The sequence below is a fragment of the Nomascus leucogenys genome, chromosome 9, assembly GCF_006542625.1.
Source record: "Nomascus leucogenys isolate Asia chromosome 9, Asia_NLE_v1, whole genome shotgun sequence".
Lineage (NCBI taxonomy): Eukaryota > Metazoa > Chordata > Mammalia > Primates > Hylobatidae > Nomascus > Nomascus leucogenys.
In genome coordinates, this window is record NC_044389.1 from 32,425,707 (window position 1) to 32,448,191 (window position 22,485).

The 22,485-nt window shown below is 38.5% G+C and overlaps 2 protein-coding genes across 2 annotated transcripts in view; one reads left to right on the forward strand and one right to left on the reverse strand.

Annotated features, from left to right (window-relative positions):
* SHCBP1L (SHC binding and spindle associated 1 like) overlaps nucleotides 1–6,359 on the forward strand; it is a 53,303-nt gene extending 46,944 nt beyond the window's left edge. Inside the window, exons 7-10 of the mRNA XM_030818423.1 lie at nucleotides 699–852; nucleotides 1,918–2,168; nucleotides 3,190–3,312; nucleotides 6,108–6,359. Of these exons, the coding sequence (XP_030674283.1) occupies nucleotides 699–852; nucleotides 1,918–2,168; nucleotides 3,190–3,312; nucleotides 6,108–6,359 (780 nt within the window). The remainder of the gene's footprint in view (nucleotides 1–698; nucleotides 853–1,917; nucleotides 2,169–3,189; nucleotides 3,313–6,107) is intronic.
* A 12,095-nt stretch (nucleotides 6,360–18,454) lies between these two features.
* DHX9 (DExH-box helicase 9) overlaps nucleotides 18,455–22,485 on the reverse strand; it is a 49,209-nt gene continuing 45,178 nt past the window's right edge. Inside the window, exons 27-28 of the mRNA XM_030818777.1 lie at nucleotides 21,561–21,761; nucleotides 18,455–19,313 (exon numbers count right to left, since the gene is read on the reverse strand). Of these exons, the coding sequence (XP_030674637.1) occupies nucleotides 18,932–19,313; nucleotides 21,561–21,761 (583 nt within the window). The 3' untranslated portion in view covers nucleotides 18,455–18,931. The remainder of the gene's footprint in view (nucleotides 19,314–21,560; nucleotides 21,762–22,485) is intronic.

The window sequence follows — 22,485 nt, forward strand, 5'->3', positions numbered from 1 at the left end:
TCATATTGAACTGTATCTAAAGCTTGGCTTCACTACTAACTTTGACAATTCATTTAATCTTGCCATGCTTCAATTTCCTTAACCTTATAGCGGGGATAATAATACTTACGTTGCCGGGCGCGGTGGCTCATGCCTGTAGTCCCAGCAGTTTGGGAGGCCGAGGTGGGCGGATTACCTGAGGTCAGGAGTTCAAGAGCAGCCTGGCCAACATGGAGAAACCCCATCTCTACTAAAAATACAAAAAATTAGCCAGACGTGGTGGTGTGTGCCTATAATCCCAGCTTCTCAGGAGGCTGAGGCAGGAGAATCGCTTGAACCGGGGAGGCAGGGGTTGCAGTGAGCCGAGATCACACCATTGCCCTCCAGCCTGGGTGACAGAGCCAAACTCTGTCTCAAAATAATAATAATAATACGTCAAGGAACTGTTGCAAGGCTTAAGGAGGTAATATGTAAAGTTCAAAATATGGCACATAGCTAAATACCCAGTATTTAATAGTTATAAAATGATGAACGATTGTAAAGAAAAATTTTATTTCAACATTAATCGATGAACTGATACTTTGAGCATTTAATAAATGCTAGTCTTTAATAAATGATAAGTCTTTTGGGAAAAGTACTTGTCCAGTAAGTAACTGATTAAAATGACATGTTTCAGTTTAACCTATTATTGAAAGTGCAAGTGTTTTATTTTTTTTTAGATAAAGGATTTATCTTCAGACACACTTCTCCAACAGCATGATGATTTGGATTTGGCTTTGGATAATTGTTATAGTGGAGATACAGTAATAATTTTTCCAGGAGAATATCAAGCTGCAAATCTTGCTTTGTTGACAGATGACATCATTATAAAGGGTTAGCAGGGCATCCTTTGTAGTTTTTTTACAGCAATGTATACTGGACACATTGTGTATTCTAAACATGCTTAATGGAATTATTAGAAATTACAATAGAATTTATGTTTTACAGAAATCCTTTATGTTCCTTTTATAATTAAGACATGTTCTTCGTATTTTCTATTAGCTCCATTTATATTTTTTACCCAAAGTACTTTTTTCTTATCTATCTTTACTGCTTTTCACATCACCTTACTAAGGAAAACCCAGATGTAAAGCTATATTAAAATATGCTCATCATTTTCTCAAAAAGGCTAATATTACATACTAACTCACCAAAACAGAAGTAGACCAGCAGAATTTACTAAATTTCTTTTAGGTCCTGAACATATTTAGAAACTTTCTCTCTTTTTGACTTTGAAGTAAGAGTATTCTCATTGTCTAACTAACAACAACAACAACAACAACAAAAGCTGGACATGGTGCCTCACGCCTGTAATCCCAGCACTTTGGAAGGCTGAGGCAAGTGGATTGCTAGAGCCCCGGAGTTTGAGACCAGCCTGGGCAATATAGTGAAACCCCATCTCTACAAAAAATTCAAAAGTTAGCTGGATGTGGTGGCACACACCTGTAGTCCCAGTTACTTGGGAGGCTGAGGTGGGACAATCACTTGAGCCCAGGTTGCAGTGAGCCATGATCAAGCCACTGCACTCCAGCCTGGGTGAAAGAGCAAGACTGTCTCAAAAAAAAAAAAAAAAAAGAAAAAGATTACACTATAGTTATGTATGTACTATATATTATTTGTTAAAAATATGTGAAGCTGGGCACTGTGCTATGCATCTGTAGTCCCAACTTACTCAGGAGGTGAGGCAGGAGGATCACTTGAGCCCAGGAGTTCGAGACTAGCCTGGGCAACATAGCGAGACCCATCTCTAAAAATGCTCACGTGCGCGCACACACATACACACACACACGCACACGCACACAGGGAAAAACTTTAGTAACAGCAGTATTGTTGAATGACAATAAAGGGCCTTAAAATGGGAGATTACTGATTTAATGTATTTTTATCCCTACGAATCAGGAGTTGGAAAGAGAGAGGAAATTATGATTACTTCTGAACCTTCTCGTGACAGTTTTGTGGTGTCCAAAGCTGACAATGTGAAACTAATGCATCTATCTTTGATACAACAAGGGACGGTTGATGGTATCGTGGTGGTGGAGTCTGGTCACATGACTCTAGAAAACTGCATGTTAAAATGTGAAGGAACAGGAGTGTGTGTTCTTACAGGGGCTGCTTTGACGATTACAGACAGTGAAATAACTGGTGCCCAGGTATTTCATTCTTTAAAAAGTATGGCCTTATATGACTATAGATAACAGCTTTGAGTGATCTTAATATACAAATAAAGGGTAGCAATTTCTTCATCTTTTAGTGGAATTCTAATTAAACTTAGTAACTGGTAGACATCAACCAAATGAGTACTAGAGTGTCATAGTACATTTAGGAAAAATGAAATGCTAGGTCCAAAGTAAAGAATATTTAGCTTTGTTTTATAAGGGTGACTTTTTAAAATCTGGAAAAGAGTGGCTATAACATAAATCATGAGTCAGTCATTTGATAGTTTAAAGAAATAAGACATGTAAGTTATCAGATGTTGCTGTTAGGTGTTGTGATTAGTTCTAACAGCTTCTGAATAATCAGGACATAAAAAACTTGAGGCCAAGCACAGTGGTTCATTCCTGTAATCCCAGCACTTTGAGAGCTGAGGCAGGAGGATCACTTGAGCCGAAGTTTGAGACCAGCCTGGGCAACACAGAAAGACCTTGTCTTTAACAATAAATAAATAAATAATTAAAAATTAAGAGCTTGAGTCTTTAGATAACAATCACAAAGATAACTGAAGGACTGGAGAATTGAATGAGAAAAAGGATTAAAGAAAGTAGAAAAATAGCACCTTTTTAAAGAATTTTTAAAATTTCCACTAAAATGAGGAAATATACTTTAGTGGCATTACGTGGGATTTACAGTAGATATAAATTTTTATAACTATTGAAACAATTGCTTAAAGAGGTTTTGGACTTCTTTCTAGAGAATCATTTCGGTGGAAGAGTAAGATAGTGGATTATATGACCTCAACCTTCTAAGTCTAATGATTCTCTAACAGATATTTAAATTTTCAATATTTTTAAATATTATCTTTACAATTAACAGTTGCATGCAGATCATGTATTTTCATGTAACTCAATGTTTATACTGGTAATACAGAATTACAATTTTCAAGTCTAAAGAAGATTTTGGAGAGAGGTTTGTGTATATATTTTGTAGATAGTTTTATTTGCTTTTAATTTACAGGGTGCTGGTGTTGAACTGTATCCTGGAAGCATAGCCATTTTGGAAAGAAATGAAATTCATCACTGTAATAACCTCAGAACCAGTGACAGTTCAAAAAGCACCTTAGGTGGAGTTAATATGAAGGTATTCTCTTATTTCTTGATGTAGCATTGTTATAAGAATTGTAAGTAATTACAAGTACTAAAATATTAGTTTTAGTCTTAAAAGGCAGTCTAAATATTATCATTAATTTGGAAAAGAATAGTACAGGTAATAAAATATGGTTAAATGATGGCTGATGGGAAATAAGTTTAGCCTTATAATTTAATAATTTGTACTTAAACTCTTTGCAAATAACCTTGAATATGAGAAATGGGATAGATTTTTCTCTTAAAGATATTTTAGAGTTTTCTTTGATCAGATCTGTAATACATTTTGGTATTTCAAATTACAAAGTAAAGCAAATTAAGAATAATAATGTATTAAGAAGCATTTGAAGTCTTACTTTCAAAGTTGTGTTAAATGATTTAAGCTAACCAATTAAAACATTAATAGCAATAATTTCTAGGTGAAATGTCTTCCATCCTTTCTGCTTCTATAAATCTTGTCTTTCTAAGTCTCTCTGTAGGCTTGTGTAGTTAATGAACTTTTATGTTAATGAAGTTTTTTCTAGAACATTCTAACTCTTTGTTTTATGAATGTACATTTTGTCTCCTCAAATAGATTATAAATTATCTAAGGGCAGGAATTGTATTATGTATTACTAGTAGCCTCCCACTCTCTGTATGATTCTGGACACTAAGTCAGATAATTGGTTGAAAATAAGGTACGAGGCCAGGCACGGTGGCTCATGCCTGTAATCCCAGCACTTTGGGAGGCCAAGGCGTGCAGACCACGAGGTCAAGAGATCGAGACCATCCTGGCTAACATGGTGAAACCCCATCTCTACTAAAAATACAAAAAAATTAGCCAACCGTGGTGGCACATGCCTGTAGTCCCAGCTACTCAGGAGGCTGAGGCAGGAGAATCACTTGAACTCGAGAGGCAGAGTTTGCAGTGCACCACTGCACTCCAGCCTGGGTGACAGATTGAGACTCTGTCTCAAAAAAAAAAAAGAAAAGAAAAGAAGGTACAAATGGTAAATGGGAGCAGTTTTAAAATCTTTGATTTATCTTAAAACATTTTTTCTGTTCTTAAATATTTTTCAATTTTTCAGTGGTCCTTGAATGTTAGCATGCATCAGAATCATTCTTGCAGAGGCCCACTCTGCTTTCTGATTCAGAAGGTCTAGGGTAAAGCCTGAGAATTTGTTTTAGTAATTTCCTAGGTGATGCTGATACTGCTGGTTTAACTCACACTTTAAGAATCATATTCCTGTTACTCGAAGTGTGAGCCATGGACCAGCAGCATTGGCATCATCTGGTAGTTTGTTAGAAGTGGAGAATTTTGAGCCTCACGCCAGACCTATTGAACAAAATGTGGTCTTTAACAAGCTCCCCAGATGATATATACATATGTTAAAATTTGATAAACATGGTTTATTAAATCTGACAAGATCTGGCCCCTGCTTTCCCCAACTTAATCTCCTTCCAATCTTCCTCTTATACATTATATTTGAGCCACACTGGCTTTGTTTGTGTTCCCAGAAATTATTAACCTTGTTCTGGCTGTTACCTTCACCTGAAGCACTCTTTTTTTTCTTTTTTGAGATGGAGTGTTGCTCTTGTTGCCCAGGCTGGAGTGCAATGGCACGATCTCAGCTCACCACAATGTCTGCCTCCCAGGTTCAAGTGATTTTCCTGCCTCAGCCTCCTATGTAGCTGGGATTACGGGCATGCGCCACCACGCCCAGCTAATTTTGTATTTTTAGTAGAGACGGGGTTTCTCCATGTTGGTCAGGCTGGTCTCGAACTACCGACCTCAGGTGATCCGCCTGCCTCTGCCTCCCAAAGTGCTGGGATTACAGGTGTGAGCCACCACGCCTGACCTGAAGCACTCTTTCTATAGATCTTCTGATTACTATCTGAATGTGGTTGTCCCTCTTCAAAGAAGCCTTTAATGTAAAGAACACTCAAGTAGTAACCTCTCCCCACCCAGTCATCCTATCACATTACCTTATTTTCTCCAAATCACATATTATTTGAAATTACTTATTTTCATGTTTATTATGTTACAAGAGATCGGCTTCATGGGTTGTATCCCCCATACAGAATTAGTTGTTTTTATCAACAACTGATAAAAGTAAATCGAAAACTTCATTTAATATTTTCTTACACTTATTTTTTTTTCCTTTTCTTTTTGTGGAAAATAGGGTCTTGCTATATTGCCCAGGCAGGTCTCGAACTCCTGGGCTCAAGCTATCCTTCTGCCTCTGCCTTCTTAAGAGCTGGGATTACAGGGCATGAGCCACCACACCTGGCTCATTTAATATTTTCTTATTGGCTGAGCGCGGTGGCTCACGCGTGTAATTCCAGCGCTTTGGGAAGCCAAGGCGGGTGGATCACGAGGTCAGGAGCTCGAGACCAGCCTGGCCAAAATATTGAAACCCCGTCTCTACTAAAAATGCAAAAATTAGCTGGGTGTGGTGGCACGCGTCTGTAGTCCCAGCTACTTGAGTGGCTGAGGGAGGAGAATCACTTGAACCGGGAGGCGGAGGTTGCAGTGAGCCAAGACCATGTCATTGCACTCCAGCCTGAGCAACAAAGCAAGACTCCATCTCAAAAAAAAAAAAAAAAACTTATTAAATATTTTTTGTAGTTAATATTACGTTAGTTGGTGTCATGAAAACAGTACTTAACACTTGTTCAAAATTGAGAGTCTCGGTTGTTTTAAAAAATCTGTTAATCCATGGATAAAGTCTAAGCTAATTTTTATATGTTCATTACTTCATTTTTTAAATAAAATCATTGAAAAACTAATTTCCTCAAATAATTTAATAGGTTCTTCCAGCACCCAAATTGAAGATGACTAATAATCATATTTATAGCAATAAAAGCTATGGAGTAAGCATTCTTCAACCAACGGAACAGTTTCTTATTGTAGCAGAAGAAGCTCTCAACAAAAGGGCTGCTTCAGGAGATAAAAAAGATGATAAAATGCTCTTCAAAGTAATGCAAAATCTGAATCTGGAAATGAATAATAATAAGATAGAAGCAAACGTCAAGGGGGATATCAGAATAGTCACAAGTTAAAGCATCTGAATTGATGTTAAAGTTTTATATTTCACAAATTTGTTTAATAAACAATTCTCATATCCCACTGAAATGGTAGTTTCAATTCAAAGCTTAATTAAAAAATATTTAAATATCATAATGCTTTCACTGAATGATTCATTTTACATATTTTTAAAATAACAGCTTTATTAAGATATAATTCACATGCCATAAAATTCACACATTACAAAGTGTACAATTCAATGATATTAGTATATTTTTAGTATATAGTACAGTCATCACTATTTAATCCAGAAACAAATATAGTTTTAAATATTGTTTTCTAATACTCCTCCAATAAAAAGCATTAGGTGTTCTATATAGACAAGAGACAAAATTTAATTTATTGCTAATTCGCAGTAACCAGAATAAGATAATATGTCATATATTAAAATAGGATAGGTTCTTTAAGCTCGTTCTTGTAGGTATACATTTTAGAAGAAAAAAGTGAAAAAAAGAAAAAAAATAGGATAGATTCAACAGCAAGAAACGAGGAAATCCAAAATAAGAGAGGTGAACAATACAGAAATGTATTTCTCCCTCATAGTCAAGAAGTGCAGAGTATAGGGCTAATAGATGTTCCTTGTGGGAACTCAGGTAGGTATGTAGGTAGGTAGGTGTTTTGCGTTGTCAGAAATTCAGATTTCTTCTATATTGTTTCACGATTGTAAGATTTCCATGAAAAATCATCATATGATCCAAGACAGCAATTGGTAATTAAGCTTTCCTGCCTGGTTTTCAGCCAAGCAGAAGGGAAAGAACCTTTCTTCAAAGTTGCACACATTATTTTGACTTTCATGCTTCTACCTAGAATGTTATTATTATGTGGCTACACTTAGCTGCAAATGAGAAATATAATCTTTACATTGGATGGTCACATGGCCTCTAAAATAGTTGATTTTCTAAGAAACAAAGAATGGTCTTTTCCCAAAGCAGAGCTTATGTTGACTTAAGAATATAAAAAAAATTTAAGCACTCAGGCTTAAATACTTAAACTTTTGACTTTTACTTCATGTTATCTGTAACCTAACAAAGGTTACGCTGAATTGCCACAAACAATCTCTTGAGGCTGAGAGTTGATCTTTTGTGTGTGTGTGTGAGATGGAGTCTCGCTCCATTGCCCAGGCTGGAGTGCAGTGGCGTGATCTCAGCTCACTGCAAGCTCCACCTCCCGGGTTCATGCCATTTCCTGCCTCAGCCTCCCAAGTAGCTGGGACTACAGGCGCCTGCCACCATGCCCGGCTAATTTTTTTTTTTTTTTTTGTATTTTTAGTGGAGACTGGGTTTCACCATGTTAGCCAGGGTGGTCTCGATCTCCTGACCTCGCAATCCGCCCGTCTCGGCCTCCCAAAGTGCTGGGATTACAGGTGTGAGCCACTGCGCCCGGCCCAACAGCACTTTTTTAAAATAAGAAAACCTATAGGCAGTTCCATAGATTTTGATTATACATAGTCTGTGTACACAAAGAGTTGTTAAAATAATTCCAGGATTGTCCTTGGGGGCCTTAATAAGAAACATCTTTCTGTAATGAATGTAGTGAGTGTTAAGGGTGGGGATTTTCCTTTTCCATCCTCTTCCCCTACTTTTCTCAGTTTTTGGCTTCAGAAAGAATAGGTGATAGGCAAAGTAATATCTTTGCAGGTGTACATTAAATGCAGTAGTCTTGTGTGAACAAACTTCTTACTCTGGCCATCTACCACCCTTCTGTTGCTGCCACTGGTTTCTAACCTATTTGTCTTTTCCCAGGCCAACTACAGAATATAGTGATGCTGTTTTTTCGTTTCATGATTCTAAAACATGTATAAAGCATTTTTAAGATTTTCTAAGAATTTTGATATTTCATAAAATTAATTTTTTTCCTCTTCTACCTTTCCACCCCTACTTTCACCCCTATACCTTATAAATGAAAGACTGAATTTATATATTGTATTAGTTTTCCATTGCAGTCATAATAAGTTACCACAAACTTAGTGGCTTAACACAGATTTATAATCTTACAGTTCTGTAGGTCGAAAATCTGACATGGGTCTCACTGGGCCAAAATCAAAGTGTTGACAGGCCTGCATTCCTTTTTGGATACTCTGGGGAAGGATCTGTTTCCTTGTTCATTTGGGTGTTGACAGAATTCAGTTCCTTGTAGTTGTAGGATTCAGTTCCCTGTTTCCTTGATGGTTCACAGCTGAGTTTCTGGTGGCTGATTGCATTCCTTGGCTCATGGCTTCCATCTATTTTCAAAGCCAGCAACAGTGGATCAAGTGTCTCTCCTCTGAGTCTCTTGTCTATCCTTTTGTCTCATCTCCCTGACTCCTTCTTCTACCTCCCTTTTCCACTTTTAAAGACTCATATGATTAGATTGACCCTGCCTGGATGATCCAGGATAATCTCACATCTCAAGATTCTTAACTTTATATATATAATTATATATATATGATTCTTAACTTTTTAAATATATATTTATATATGTTAAAAGTTAATAATATATAAGAATTATATATGATTATATACTAGATAATATAATCTATAAACTATATAGTTAAATATATAAATAATATATAGTGTAATATACTTAAATATTTAAATATGTACATATTCTTAAATATTTAAATATGTATATATTCTTATATACTATATATATTTAAATACATATATTTAAAAAAATAAGATTCTTGGCCTGGCACGGTGGCTCACGCCTGTAATCCCAGCACTTTGGGAGGCTGAGGTGGGCAGATCACCAGGTCAGGAGATCAAGACCATCCTGGCCAACATGGTGAAACCCTGTCTCTATTAAAAATACAAAAATTAGCGGGGTATGGTGGTGTGTGCCTATAATCCCAGCTACTTGGGAGGCTGAGGCAGGAGAATTGCTTGAACCTGGGAGAGATGGAGATTGCAGTGAGATGAGATGGCGCCATTGCACTCCAGCATGGTGACAGAGTGAGACTCTGTCTCAAAAAAAAAAACAACCTTGAGATGTGAGATTATTATATAATAGAGATATATATTATAATGTACATATAATGCATTATATTAATACAAAAATGTAAAACTGTAAAATAATGTATTTATTGGTTATTTTTTACATGTTAGCATGAAAAATGTTTTACAGTTATGCCTGTTGAGAAACATTAAACATTTGATTACATAGCCAACTGCTTTGTTACCTTTATCTTAAATTTATTTCTAGGTATGAAAGAAATATGGAATTTCAAAGTTTGAAAATTCCTAAAAGTGCTTCCATTTAAGATAAATCCTAGGGTGACCAATTCATCCCAGTTTGCCCAGGACTTTCCCAGTTTTAGCGCTTCTTCTGTCTTAGGAAAACAGATAGTTCTGGGCCAATTGAGATATTTGGCAACTCTAGTCAGTTCCCAGGAAGTAAAGATTCTTTTTACATCTTTTTTTATGTCTTAAAATTTATTTTTTAATCTTTAATTTTGTGTATACATAGTAGGTGTACATATTTATGAGGTACGTGAGATAATTTGATACAGGCATGCAATGAGTAATAACCACACACAATAAATGGAGCACCCATCACCTCAAGCATTTATTCTTTGTTTTTGTTACAAACAATGCAATTATACACTTTCAGTTATCTTTTTAAAAATTTTTATTTCGATCGTTTTTGGGGAGCAGGTGGTGTTTGGTTACATGAATAAGTTCTTTAGTTGTGGTTTCTGAGATTTTGGTGCACCCAACACCTGAGCAGTGTATATTGTACCCAATGTGTAGTCTTTTATCCCTCACTCCCTCCTACCCTTCTCCCGAGTCCCCAAAGTCCACTATATCACTCTTATGCCTTTGTGTCCTCATAGCTTAGCTCCCACTTATAAGTGAAAACAGACAATGTTTGTTTTTTCCATTCCTGAGTTACTTTACATAGAATAATGGTCTCCAATTCCATCCAGGTTGCTGCAAATGCAATTATTTCATTCCTTTTTATGACTGAGTAGTATTCCATAGTATGTATATACTACATTTTCTTTATCCACTTCGTTGATGGGCATTGAGGCTGGTCCTCTATTTTTGTAGTTGTGAATTGTGCTGCAATAAACATGCGTGTACAAGTGCCTTTTACATATAATGATTTCTTTTCCTCTGGGGAGCTACCCAGTAGTGGGATTGCTAGATCAAATGGTAGATCTACTTTTGGTTAAGGAACCTCTATACTGTTTTCCATAGTAGTTGTACTGGTTTACATTCCCACCAGCAGTGTAAAAGTGTTCCCTTTTCACCACATCCATACAAATATCTATTGTTTTTTTATTTTTACATTATGGCCATTCATGTAGGAGTAAGGTGGTATCTCATTGTGGTCTTAATTTGCATTTCCCTGATAATTAGTGATGTTGAGCATTTTTCATATGTTTCTTGGCCATTTGTATATCTTTGTAATTTTAAAATTTTTATTATTTTATTTTTTATTTTTGAGATGGAGTCTTGCTCTATTGCCCAGGCTGGAGGGCAGTGGTGTGATCTCAGCTCACTGCAACCTCCGCCTCCCATGTTCAAGCCATTCTCCTGCCTCAGCCCCCCGAGTAGCTGGGATAATAGATGCACAACCACCACACCCGGCTAGTTTTTGTATTTTTAGTAGAGATGGGGTTTCACCATGTTGGCCAGGCTGGTCTTGAACTCCTGACCTCAGGCGATCCACCCACCTCAGCCTCCCAAAGTGCTGGGATTACAGGCATGAGCAACTGTACCCGGCCTGTATAACTTCTTTTGAGAATTATCTATTTATGTCCTTAGCCCACTTTTTGATTTTTTTTTTCTTGCTGATTTGAGTTCTGGATATTAGACCCTTGTTGGATGCATAGTTTGCAAATATTTTCTCCCACTCTGTGGATTGTCTGTTTACTAAGCTGATTATTTCTTCTGCTGTGCAGAAGTTTTTTAGTTTAATTAGGTCCCATCTATTTTTGTTTATGTTGCATTTGTTTTTGGGTTCTTGGTCATGAACTCTTTGCCTAAGCCAATGTCTAGAAGAGTTTTTCCGATGTTATCTTTTAGAATTTTTATGGTCTTAGGTCTTAGATTTAAGTCTTTGATCCATCTTGAGTTGATTTTTGTATAATGTGAGAGATGAGGATCCAGTTTCATTCTTCTACATGTGGCTTGCCAATTATCCCAGCACCATTTGTTGAATGCAGTGTCCTTTCCCCACTTTATGTTTTTGTTTGCTTTGTCAAAGATCAGTTGGCTGTAAATATTTGGCTTTATTTCTGGGTATTCTGTTCCATTGGTGTACATGCCTTTTTTTATACTAGTACCATGCTGTTTTGGTAACTATAGCCTTGTAGTATAGTTTGAGTCAGGTAATATGATGCCTCTAGATTTGTTCTTTTTGCTTAGTCTTGCTTTGGCTGTGAGGGCTCTTTTTTGGGTCCATATGAATTTTAGGATTTTTTTTTCTAGTTCTGTGAAGAATGATGATAGTATTTTGATGGGAACGGCATTAAATCTATAGATTGCTTTTGGCAGTATGGTCATTTTCACAATATTAATTCTACCCATCCGTGAGCATGGGATATGTTTCCATTTGTTTCTGTCATCAATGATTTCTTTCAGCAGTGTTTGGTAGTCTTCCTTGAAGAGATTTTTTCACCTCCTTGGTTAGGTATATTCGTAAGTATTCTATTTTTGCAGCTGTTGTAAAAGTGATTGAGTTCTTGATTTGAGTCTCAGCTGAGTTGTTGTTGGTTTATAGCAGTGCTACTGATTTGCATACATTGATTTTCTATCTTGAAACTTTACTGAGTTCATTTTTCAGATCTAGGAGCTTTTAGGATGAGTCTTACTGCATATCTAGGGTTTTCTAGGTATGTGATCACATCACTGACAGTGACAGTTTGACTTCCTCTCTACCGACTCAGATGCCCTTTCTCTTGTCTGATGCTCTGGCTAGGACACTTTTAGTTTTCTTTAAATGTACAGTAAATTATTGTTGCCTGTAGTTGTCCTGTTGTGCTACCAAATTTTAAATCTTATTCATTCAATCTAACAATATTTGTGTACCCATTAACCATCCCCACTTTCCTACCACCACCATTACCCTTGCCAGCCTTTGGTAACCATTACTTTATCTCCATGAGTTCAACTGTTTTAATTTCTCTATTCTGTTCCATGAGTCTATGTGCCTGTTTTTATGCAAGTAATGTTACAGTGGGTAGCTAGTTGGGTATGAGTGGGGCAGAAGAGAGCTCTGCCCCTCCCCTCACCCCCCACCATACACCAGGAGAGTCAGGCAACCATCAGGTGATGGTCAGGTGGTCAACTGTCTCTCTAAACTAATAATGGGTCACAGCCAGTGCCAAGGAAAGGCAGTCTCTTCTAATAAATAGAAAACACCTGAAACGTGATCAGCAGCTTCCTGATAAGAGCTCAGGAGTTTGGCAAGTGGGGAGAAGTAACATAAAACCCCAGAAGTATGCCAATGTATAAAACCCGAAGTCAAAATGTCAAGCCGCGCACTTGCCTCTCGAGTCACCTACTTGGCCCTCTTCCAAGTGTACTTTCCTTCCTTTTATTCCTGTTATAAAACTTTTATTTATTTATTTATTTTTTGGGAGACAGAGTCTCACTCTGTCACCCAGGCTGGAGTGCAATGGCATGATCTCAGCTCTCTGCAACCTCCTCCTCCTGGGTTCAAGCGATTCTCCTGCCTCAGCCTCCTGAGTAGCTGGGACTACAAGTGCCCTCCACCATGTCTGGCTAATTTTTTTTTTGAGACGGAGTTTCGCTCGTTGCCCAGGCTGGAGTGCAATGGCGTGATCTCAGCTCACTGCAACCACTGCCTCCTGGGTTCAAGCAATTCTCCTGCCTTAGCCTTTCTGAGTAGCTGCAATTACAGGTGTGCACCACCATGCCCGGCTAATTTTGTATTTTTAGTAGAGACGGAGTTTTTCCATGTTGGTCAGGCTGGTCTTGAACTCCTGATCTCAGGTGACCCACCCACCTCGGCCTCTCAAAGTGTTGGGACTACAGGCATGAGCCACCACGCCCGGCCTTAATTGTTGTATTTTTAGTAGAGACGGGGTTTCATCATGTTGGCCAGGCTGGTCTCAAATTCCTGACCTCAGGTGATCCACCTGCCTGAGCCTCCCAAAGTGTTGGGGTTACAGGTGTGCGCCACCGGGCCTGGCCCTTGTTATAAGACTTCTTAATAAAACTTTCACTCTTGCTCTAAAACTTGCCTCAGTCTCTCCTTCTGCCTTATGCCTCTCAAATTCTTTCCTCTGAGGAGGCAAGAAATGAGGTTGTTGCAGACTCATGAATTCACCACCAGTAACATACTTTGGTGCTGTGTGACTCAGATATGTTCTGCTGCTAACAGTACCATGTTGTTTTGGTTCCTATAGTTCTGCAATATAATTTGAAGTCAGGTAATGTGATTTCTCCAGTTTTGTTCTTTATGCTTAGGATGGCTTTGGCTATTCTGGGTCTTTTGTGGTTCCATTTAAATTTTAGAATTATTTTTGCTATTTCTGTGAAGAATGTCATTGGTATTTTGATAGAGAATGCATTGAATCTGTAGATTGCTTTGGGTAGTATGACCATTTTAACAGTATCGATTCTTCCAATCAAAGAACAGGAATATTTTTCCATTTTTTGGTGTCCCCTTCAATTTCTTGCATCAGTGTTTTATAGTTTTTATTGTAGAGATCATTCATGTCTTCGGTGAAGTTTATTCTTAGATATTTTATTTTATTTGTAGCTATTGTAAATTGACTGACTTTCTTGATTTCTTTTTCAGATTGTTTGTTGCTGGCATAGAAATGCTATCGATTTTTGTATGTTTGTATCCTGCAACTTTACCAAATTTATCAGTTCCAGTAGTTTTTTTGCTGGAGTCTTGAGGTTTTTCCAAATATAAGATCATATCATCTGCAAACAAGGATAATTTGACTTTCCTTTCCAATTTGGATGCCCTTTCTTTCTCTTGTCTGATTGCTCTAGCTAGGACTTCCAGTTATGTTGAATAACAATGGTGAAAGTGGCATCCTTGTCTTGTTCCAGATCTTAGAGGAAAGTCCTTTCCCGTTCAGTATGATACTAGCTGTGGGTCTGTCATATATGGATTTTATTGTATTGAGGTATGTCCTTCTATACCCAGTTTTTTGAGGGTTTTATTTAAATCATGAAAGGATGGTTTTTTTTTTATTATACTTTAAGTTCTAGGGTACATGTGCACAACATGCAGGTTTGTTACATATGTATACATGTGCCATGTTGGTGTGCTGCACCCATTAACTAGTCATTTACATTAAGTTTATCTCCTAATGCTATCCCTCCCCCCTCCCCCCACCCCACGGGATGGTTGAATTTTAACAAATGCTTTTTCAGCATTAATGGAAATTATGTTTTTTGTCCTTCATCCCGTTGATATGATGTATCACATTGGTTGATTTGTGTATGTTGAACCATTCTTCAGCTGAAGGAAGGAGTCTTTCTAGAAGCCGCAAGCTGTGCTCTCTGGTTTTGGGGGAGGGGTGACGTAAACACTCCATTGGCTGCCCCAGCTGGTGTCTCACTAGGTCGTGTGTACCTGAAGTGAACTGGCTTAGAGCCCAGCACAGCACCAGGACTTGTCCAGGAATTGCAGTCCTTGTGGCCTTGACTGTCTTTCATTTAGGACCCCAGAGCACTTTAGTCTGCAGTGGCAGGGCTTGCCAGAAGTCAGGTTCCAACCACTGGGAAGGACAATTCATCTCTGGCTATAAATATCTAGGTGTCTAGGTATCAATATACCTAGCTATCTCTGGCTAGGTATAAATGTTTCCTCCATGGGCGTGGGCTAAATTCTTCTCTGCGCTATGATAGAGTAGCACTGAGTTCCAACACAAAGTCTCACAATCTGTTCCCCCACTGCCAGGCACACAGAATCTGTCTGTGCCATGTGGCCGCTACCAGGGCATAGAGAAGGGGTGATGTAGGCAAGTCAAGACTGTCTTTCGTATCTTCTTCCGTGCCTCTTTCCTCAGTATACCTCTTTCCAGGTACTGTGATTGCTCACCTGATTTTTGGTTCTTACAAAGGTGTTTTGTGTGGATAGTTTTCAGTTTGGTGTTCTTGCGGGGAGATGATCACTGGAAGCTTCTATTCAGCCATCTTGCTCCACCTCTCCTCAACATCTTTTCTTAGAAGCTAAATTATCACTAAAATAGTCTCAGAAATTCAGGTAACCTCAGTTAACTTTAAGATTCAGTATTAAATTTTCCCCACATGGTCCAGAAATATTTTATACTACATGTAATAGAACAGTCTGCAAATATGAAAGTTACACAAATACAACTTTAAAAAACTTCCCTTTTTGTCTTCTGGACAGTAATTCAAGTCTAAGTCTTTCTGGTAAATACAGTAGAATTCAGGAGCCATTTTCCCAGTCAAAACCAAAATTCACATCAGTTCCAAATTAGAAATTTCATTTTTGATTTTCTTTACTATCCTTCTGTCCCAATTCTGTTTCCAGATTCAGAGAGCGGGAAATTGGTATTCAGATACATGCCTGGCTAAAGTTGATGTCTTCTTTCTTGTTGTCTGTGCTGACCCCTAAGTTGGCACAACTATTCATATTCTGATCTGTTCCTATGGCATAGGTGACGTTCAGAGGGTCTGGAGCGTAGCTTCACAGCACAGAAGATCCCACCAAATTGTAGCTGCTTACTTGAGGACACTGTACCTACACATTCTGTTTACACAGGGAGGTCTGCAGCATGGTTTCCTGAAACTGGCACATCAGCTTTTTCTTCCAGTTAACTTTCAAGCTGTCAACCACGGACCAAACACGTGCAAATCAGGCCACTCTCTTCCCTGTCTGAACTTCTAGAAGGGCAGACTCAATTGTCACTGCCAACTCTATTACCCCAAACCCCAGTAGATATGTGCTGTGAGAGAAGGGGTGGTAAGCAGAAACCTGTCTACATTATTTTTTCCTTGAATTGTCTCCCATTTCCTGAATGGGAACGGTGTGTATTCAAGCTCTCATTTTGGAAGAACTTTCAGTCATTGCACCCTTGCTGTGACATTCTTTAACTATTGTCTTTGTTCTAAGCAAAATGTAGGGATGGCTAAGAAAAGAAATGATGGCCGGGTGTGGTGGCTCATGACTGTAATCCCAGCACTTTGGGAGGCCGAGGCGGGTGAATTACCTGAGGTCGAGTTCAAGATCAGCCTGCGCAGGTGAAAACCCGTTTCTACAAAAAACACAAAAATTAGCTGGGTGTGGTGGTGGCAGGTGCCTGTGGTCTCAGCTACCCACTGCTTAGGAGGTTGAGGTGGGAAGACTGCTTGACCCTGGGAGGTAGAGGTTGCAAGTGAGCTGAGATTGTGCCACTACACTCCAGCCTGGGTCACCCTGCCTCAAAAAAGAAATTAAACAGTGGTTGACGTCTCAAGGTATTAATATGTCACAAAATACTCTATATAGCCTTCTGCTCTTTTAAGTCTCATCCAAGAAAAGGAATGATTTCTGGATCTTATAATGGATTCTTTGGTAACTGAAGTGGATTCCCACTTACAGCTATGACAAGTACAAATGGCACTGAACTTTTCCTCCCATGTAAACAACTAGTGAAACAGCTGCTTTCAGGCATTAGGTAAAAGGCAATGCAGAACTGTGACCTCCCAATAAGGAAAACAAATGAGACAAGTCCACGGCTATGTGGAAGCACTTTCTGGGTCATGGCAGAGGGAGAAAGTACCAAGCAGAGCACTGCAGTTAAGAGACAAACTGGAGTTTAGGGAGGACAGCTGGAATATGTGGGGCACAAGACACGGGGGAGCTATATATGGAGCTCCTCAGGTCTTGAGCTGAATATGGTAACATTAGAACTACGCCTTAGTGCTTCTTTCAACCTTTAGAGAATGCACTTTGACAACTTTTGGCCATTTTTCAATTTCACATTTCTAATTGAATTTGTTGGAGGGATGAGTACCATTCAAATGAACCATTATTGATTTTATACCTTTTATGGGAGTTTTCACAACTTGCAAAGGGATAGAAAGCTCATGATCCATCGATGGTGCTAGTTCAGTTTGGCTAGCTACAGCTGTACAGCAGAAATGAAGGTAGAGCCGGAGTGAGTGGCTAAGGGAGTTTAGCCTCTGCCCTGACGGCAGTTAAGAACCATTGGTTTAAGTCAGGAGAGGGGGTATGAAACTGGATTTGTTTGGGAATGTTTACTGTAGCTGTAGTGATCAGATTGAGGCAGGCCTGTAGGCAGGATCAGTTAAGAAGTTGCTGTGGCACTGTATGTCCAAACTAAGACAATAGAACAGAGGCAACTGATCTATAAAAGTATATTGAAAGACGTTTTGAGCTGACTAGAGGTGGTGGCTTAAGCAATTAAGCAGCTGAAACTCCAAAGAGCAGAGCAGAGAACACAGTACTGTCAGGACATAGGGTAGGTTGGGAGGGGAAGGAGGTCAGTTTGGAAAGCACTGAGATTTTTTTCTGTGGGATATTTAAGCAGAGATGGATGTTCAGTATGCAGTGGTTTACATAGCTCAGAAAGGAAATCTCGGTTGGAGACAGACTTGTGAGTCTGCAGATAGGTCATCAGCTTAACAATAATTGCTGAAGGTGATCTAAAACATATATGCAGGATAAAGGACTTTGAAAAGGAAACCAAGACAAAAATACGCCCAAGATCATCCACATGGTTGAGAACAGAATTAAGACAAACCCAGTTCTGTGTAATCCAGTACCTTTGCCCTCTCCACTGTACCTTGCTCAAATGAGAAATCTGAAAATTCACTAGAAACTGTAAAGTGTTATAAATGTATGAACATCTCTATTAAAACAAAGTAGCTTAACAAAAACCTTTTGCAACACAGTAAGGTAGGTAAATGTGTCACATCGGTGAAGCTTCATTTACCTTTTATTCAAGAGTTCTATGGATTGATTACATTGCTTTTAATAGTCATCGTGGAAACTAACTTAGAAAAGAAAATGCTGGGCTTGGTCTTATTCAAAGACAGAATACGGGAGGAAGCCAAATGTTCAACCCTAGGTCAAAAGTTTTATTCAGGTTTATGTGGCTTGTGCACTTGCCAGTATTTACTTCAAAAGGTAACAATTCAATTTCAAGGTGATTTATTCTATTACAAGTAGTATCACTTAGTATACTTTTGAAGCAGGGTACAACTTCTCTGACATTTAAAATGAACAGATGTAACTGGCATTGTAAAATTTTCTAATATACAAGGTCAACAAACAAACTACATGGCAAGTATTCGGTGTAATACTTTATTTTCTATTGTATTAAACGAAAGCCAGGAAAATACCAGGTTATTTAAAGGCAAATCTTTACTCCTTAAAGAAAAAATACAAACTGTGGTATTTTTAAGAGATTGTTATATTTTACAGAATATAAACAAAATCACTAATGCATCTATACGCTTGGTTTCCTTAAACTACAATGAACCACAGAATGGGTGAAAATGCATTTACTTTTTGGTGGCAAATAAACATACTGGAAAAAACACGTAACACATAGCATGCCTTTTTTTCCTTACTGTCTACACACAGGAACTGACATAACCAAGCTTTAATAGCCGCCACCTCCTCTTCCCTGTCCGAAGTAGCCAGTTCCATAGGCCCCCCTACCACCTCCTCGCTGGAATCCCCCAGATCCTCTGTAGCCTCCACTAGGCCCTCTGTAGTCTCCTCCAGAGTTGCCTCTAAAGCCACCTCGGGGAACTCCTCTATAGCCTCCACCAACACCTGCACCATATCCTGCCCGAAAGGAGTTGGCGCTGCCACCATAGCCTCCACTACCATAGCCTCCGCTACCATAGCCTCCGCTACCATAGCCTCCACTGCTATAGCCACCGCCATAGCCTCCACCACTGTAACTAGAACCTCCCCTTCTATATCCACTTCCATTGTCATATCGGGCCATCTTGGGAGGACGTGGACCATCTCCATACCTAGGAAAAGCACAAAACCATCACTTTAGCAAAGCATTCTTATTATTTCCCAACGACTCACCAAATGTACACATTTAGTTATATTTGAAAATTTAATACATAAAGGGAATGAAGCCAAATGCACAAATAGAAATTGAAATAAAATTGATCTGCTATTCTAAAACAGTCATCAATTGTATCCATCTGTTTTTCTGAAGTTCTTTCTGATTCAATCTCAAAGGTTTTGAATTTTGGCAGTATGTCATTAGAACTTTAAGACAGTCCTCTTACTCAGTTCAATAACAGTGTTCCAAGAAGGCAAGCATTAGGAGAGGGTTCCTGGAGCTGCCAATAAACTATTTGGTCTTTATCACCAAATGTTTTCCTGCAATAATTCTGAAATATGATTTTGAAAAATGTCCTTGGTAATGCCTAAATCTGTTTCATGTGGCAAATAAGGAAAATAAAGCTAATGAAAAATTGCAGAAACGACCGTCAACAACTTCAATTAAACATATCCCCAATCTGCTTATTACTCCTGTGCGGCTTTTCTTCAAGAATAACACTACCAATTCAGCAGCTAAGTCAGAAATATGGCTGTGTGGCTAGGTGCAGTGGTTCAGGTTTGTAATCCCAGCACTTTGGGAAGCTGAGGTGGGTGGATCACCTGAGGTTAGGAGTTTGAGACTAGCCTGGCCTGGCAACATGGCGAAACTGTGTTTCTACTAAAAATAAAAAAATTAGCTGGGCGTGGTAGTGTGTGCCTGTAATCCCAGCTACTCGGGGGGTTGAGGCAGGAAGATCGCTTGAACCCGGAGGCAGAGGTTGCAGTGAGCCAAGATGGCACCACTGCACTCCAGCCTGGGCAACAGGGCAAGACTGCCTCTCAAAAAAAAAAAAAAAAAAAAAAAAAAAAAAAAAGAATGTAATCTGTCTTCCTTCTTTCATTGCACTATTCCATTTTAGTCCATCACGAATTCCTATTGATTCTACCACAAATCTGTCTAATCCAGTCACATCTCCCCATTGCAATTCTATCTACTACTGTAATTCAGGCCACTACATATTCATACATCCTAAACTCTCTTCATATATCCCTTTCTTTCTAGTTTCCAGACTATTATCCTTCATAGGAACAGATTACATACACAGAGGCTCCTTGCTTACCAGCCCTCCTACCAAAAATAATCTGTCTTCTCCTAAACACCCATGAATATGTGATTTGTTATCTGCCTATGACGCTTATTGAATTATTCTATACATTTAACCACCTAGGAGGGACACAGAATAGCACAGTAAGAGCACTGTTTCAGGAGCCATGTTGCCTGGGTTTGAATCTAGTTCTATCTAGTTATTAGCTGTATGACCTTATGTATGGTCTTAACTTATCTGTGCCCGGTTTCCTTGTTTCTATTAAAGAGGATGAGGATAACAATCTACCCGTCTTACAGATAGACCAAATGCAATACATCATTTCTGATGAGGAATTAGGGGTCATTTTTGGATAACTGGAAGAATTTTAGTACATTAGTATATTATAGTATTACTAAAACACTTCAGGTTTTGGGGTGTGATTGTGGTATTGTGGCCATGTTCTTAAAAGACATGAAGTGTATTGACGTAAAATGTGGTAATGCCTGCTGTTTCATCACAAATGATTAAGCAAATGTACAAAACGCTGAAAATTAGTGAACCTAAATAAAGACTATATGGCTATACATTGTATCACTCTTCTGCCTTTTGGTATCTTGTAAATAAAAATTAGTGGGCAAAGAAAAAAATTTTAAAACCTGAAGCAATTAAAAATTTTAAGAATTAAGATAAATTTCTCATTTCTTTGCTTTAAGATATCCATGCTCTAGTTGTTTAAGATAAACAAAAACACATACACATTTGATAAAGAAGCAATTTAACATCTCATCAATATTTTTCTTTAGAGATGCCAAAACAGTACCATGGAAAAAGGGCTATCTGGGCTGTGTCACTTCCCTGTCATGTGACCCACTCTGAACTATATATGTGTATTTGTAAGATCCTTTTCTAACACTACGAACATGCAATGATGCAGTAGACCAATTACTAACAAAAGTAAATGACATTCTTTGTTCTGAGTATGTTAGCTGGAACTAAACTCTCTATCTATAGCTCTATCTATATCTAGAATTTTACTTAAGTAATAGGGCTTCTATCACTAACTTTAGGAATTCTAGGCCTACATAAGATCTCTCCCCTCTACTTGGTTCAATGAGAAGTTAATATGGTACTCACCGTGTACTGCCAATCATAAGGTTGATACCAGCAGCTGAGGGTCTAGAGATTTGACGGATCATGTTCAGCATACGTTCATTTACGGGGTCCAACTGGCTGATGATAGCAGGTTGTTTGGTTACTTCAACAACCAGAGCCTCCATGGCTGCCCGGAGACCGGTGATACAGGCAGCAGCTTCATGAGATATTTGCAGTTTAATCCTAAAGTGGCGAAATACATTAAAAATAAGAGAGGGAGTATATGTAGAAAAAGACCATTATCTCTCAACTTCATACATGGCATGTTATAGAATAAATTTAACTTCTTAAGCATTAATATTTTAAAAAAACTACTTATAATGGCCCCAAACGTAGGCAAACAGATATGAAGAGTAGTAATAATCAGCACTAGCCTCTTAAAATTCACTGCTAGCTATGAGCAGGAGTCTTAAGCCATAAAGTCTATCAAGCCAAATAAAATATATTAAAAACACATGTAATATATAATAAACAAAAAACAAAGTCCAGCAATATGGATCATTCATACTTTTTTTTTTTTTTTTGAGACAGAGTCTTGCTCTGTTGCCCTGGCTGGAGTGCAGTGGCGTGATAGCTCACTGCAACCTCCAACTCCCAGGTTCAAGTGATTCTCCTGCCTCAGCCTCCAGAATAGCTGGGACTACAGGTGTGTGCTACCACACCTGGCTAAATTTTTTGTATTTTTCGTAGAGACAGGTTTCACCATGTTGTCCAGGCTGATCTTCAACTTCCTGAGCCCAAGTGATCTGCCACACCCAGCCAGATCATCCAGACTTTTAAAATCATGAATTTAAGAGACCCAGAATGCTGGCATTTTCTAGGTTTTCAAGAATATGATGGCTGAGCCTACTGGCTGTCCATTAAGCTCTATTCCATTTTTGCCCAGTGCTTGCCACTAGTTTTGAAT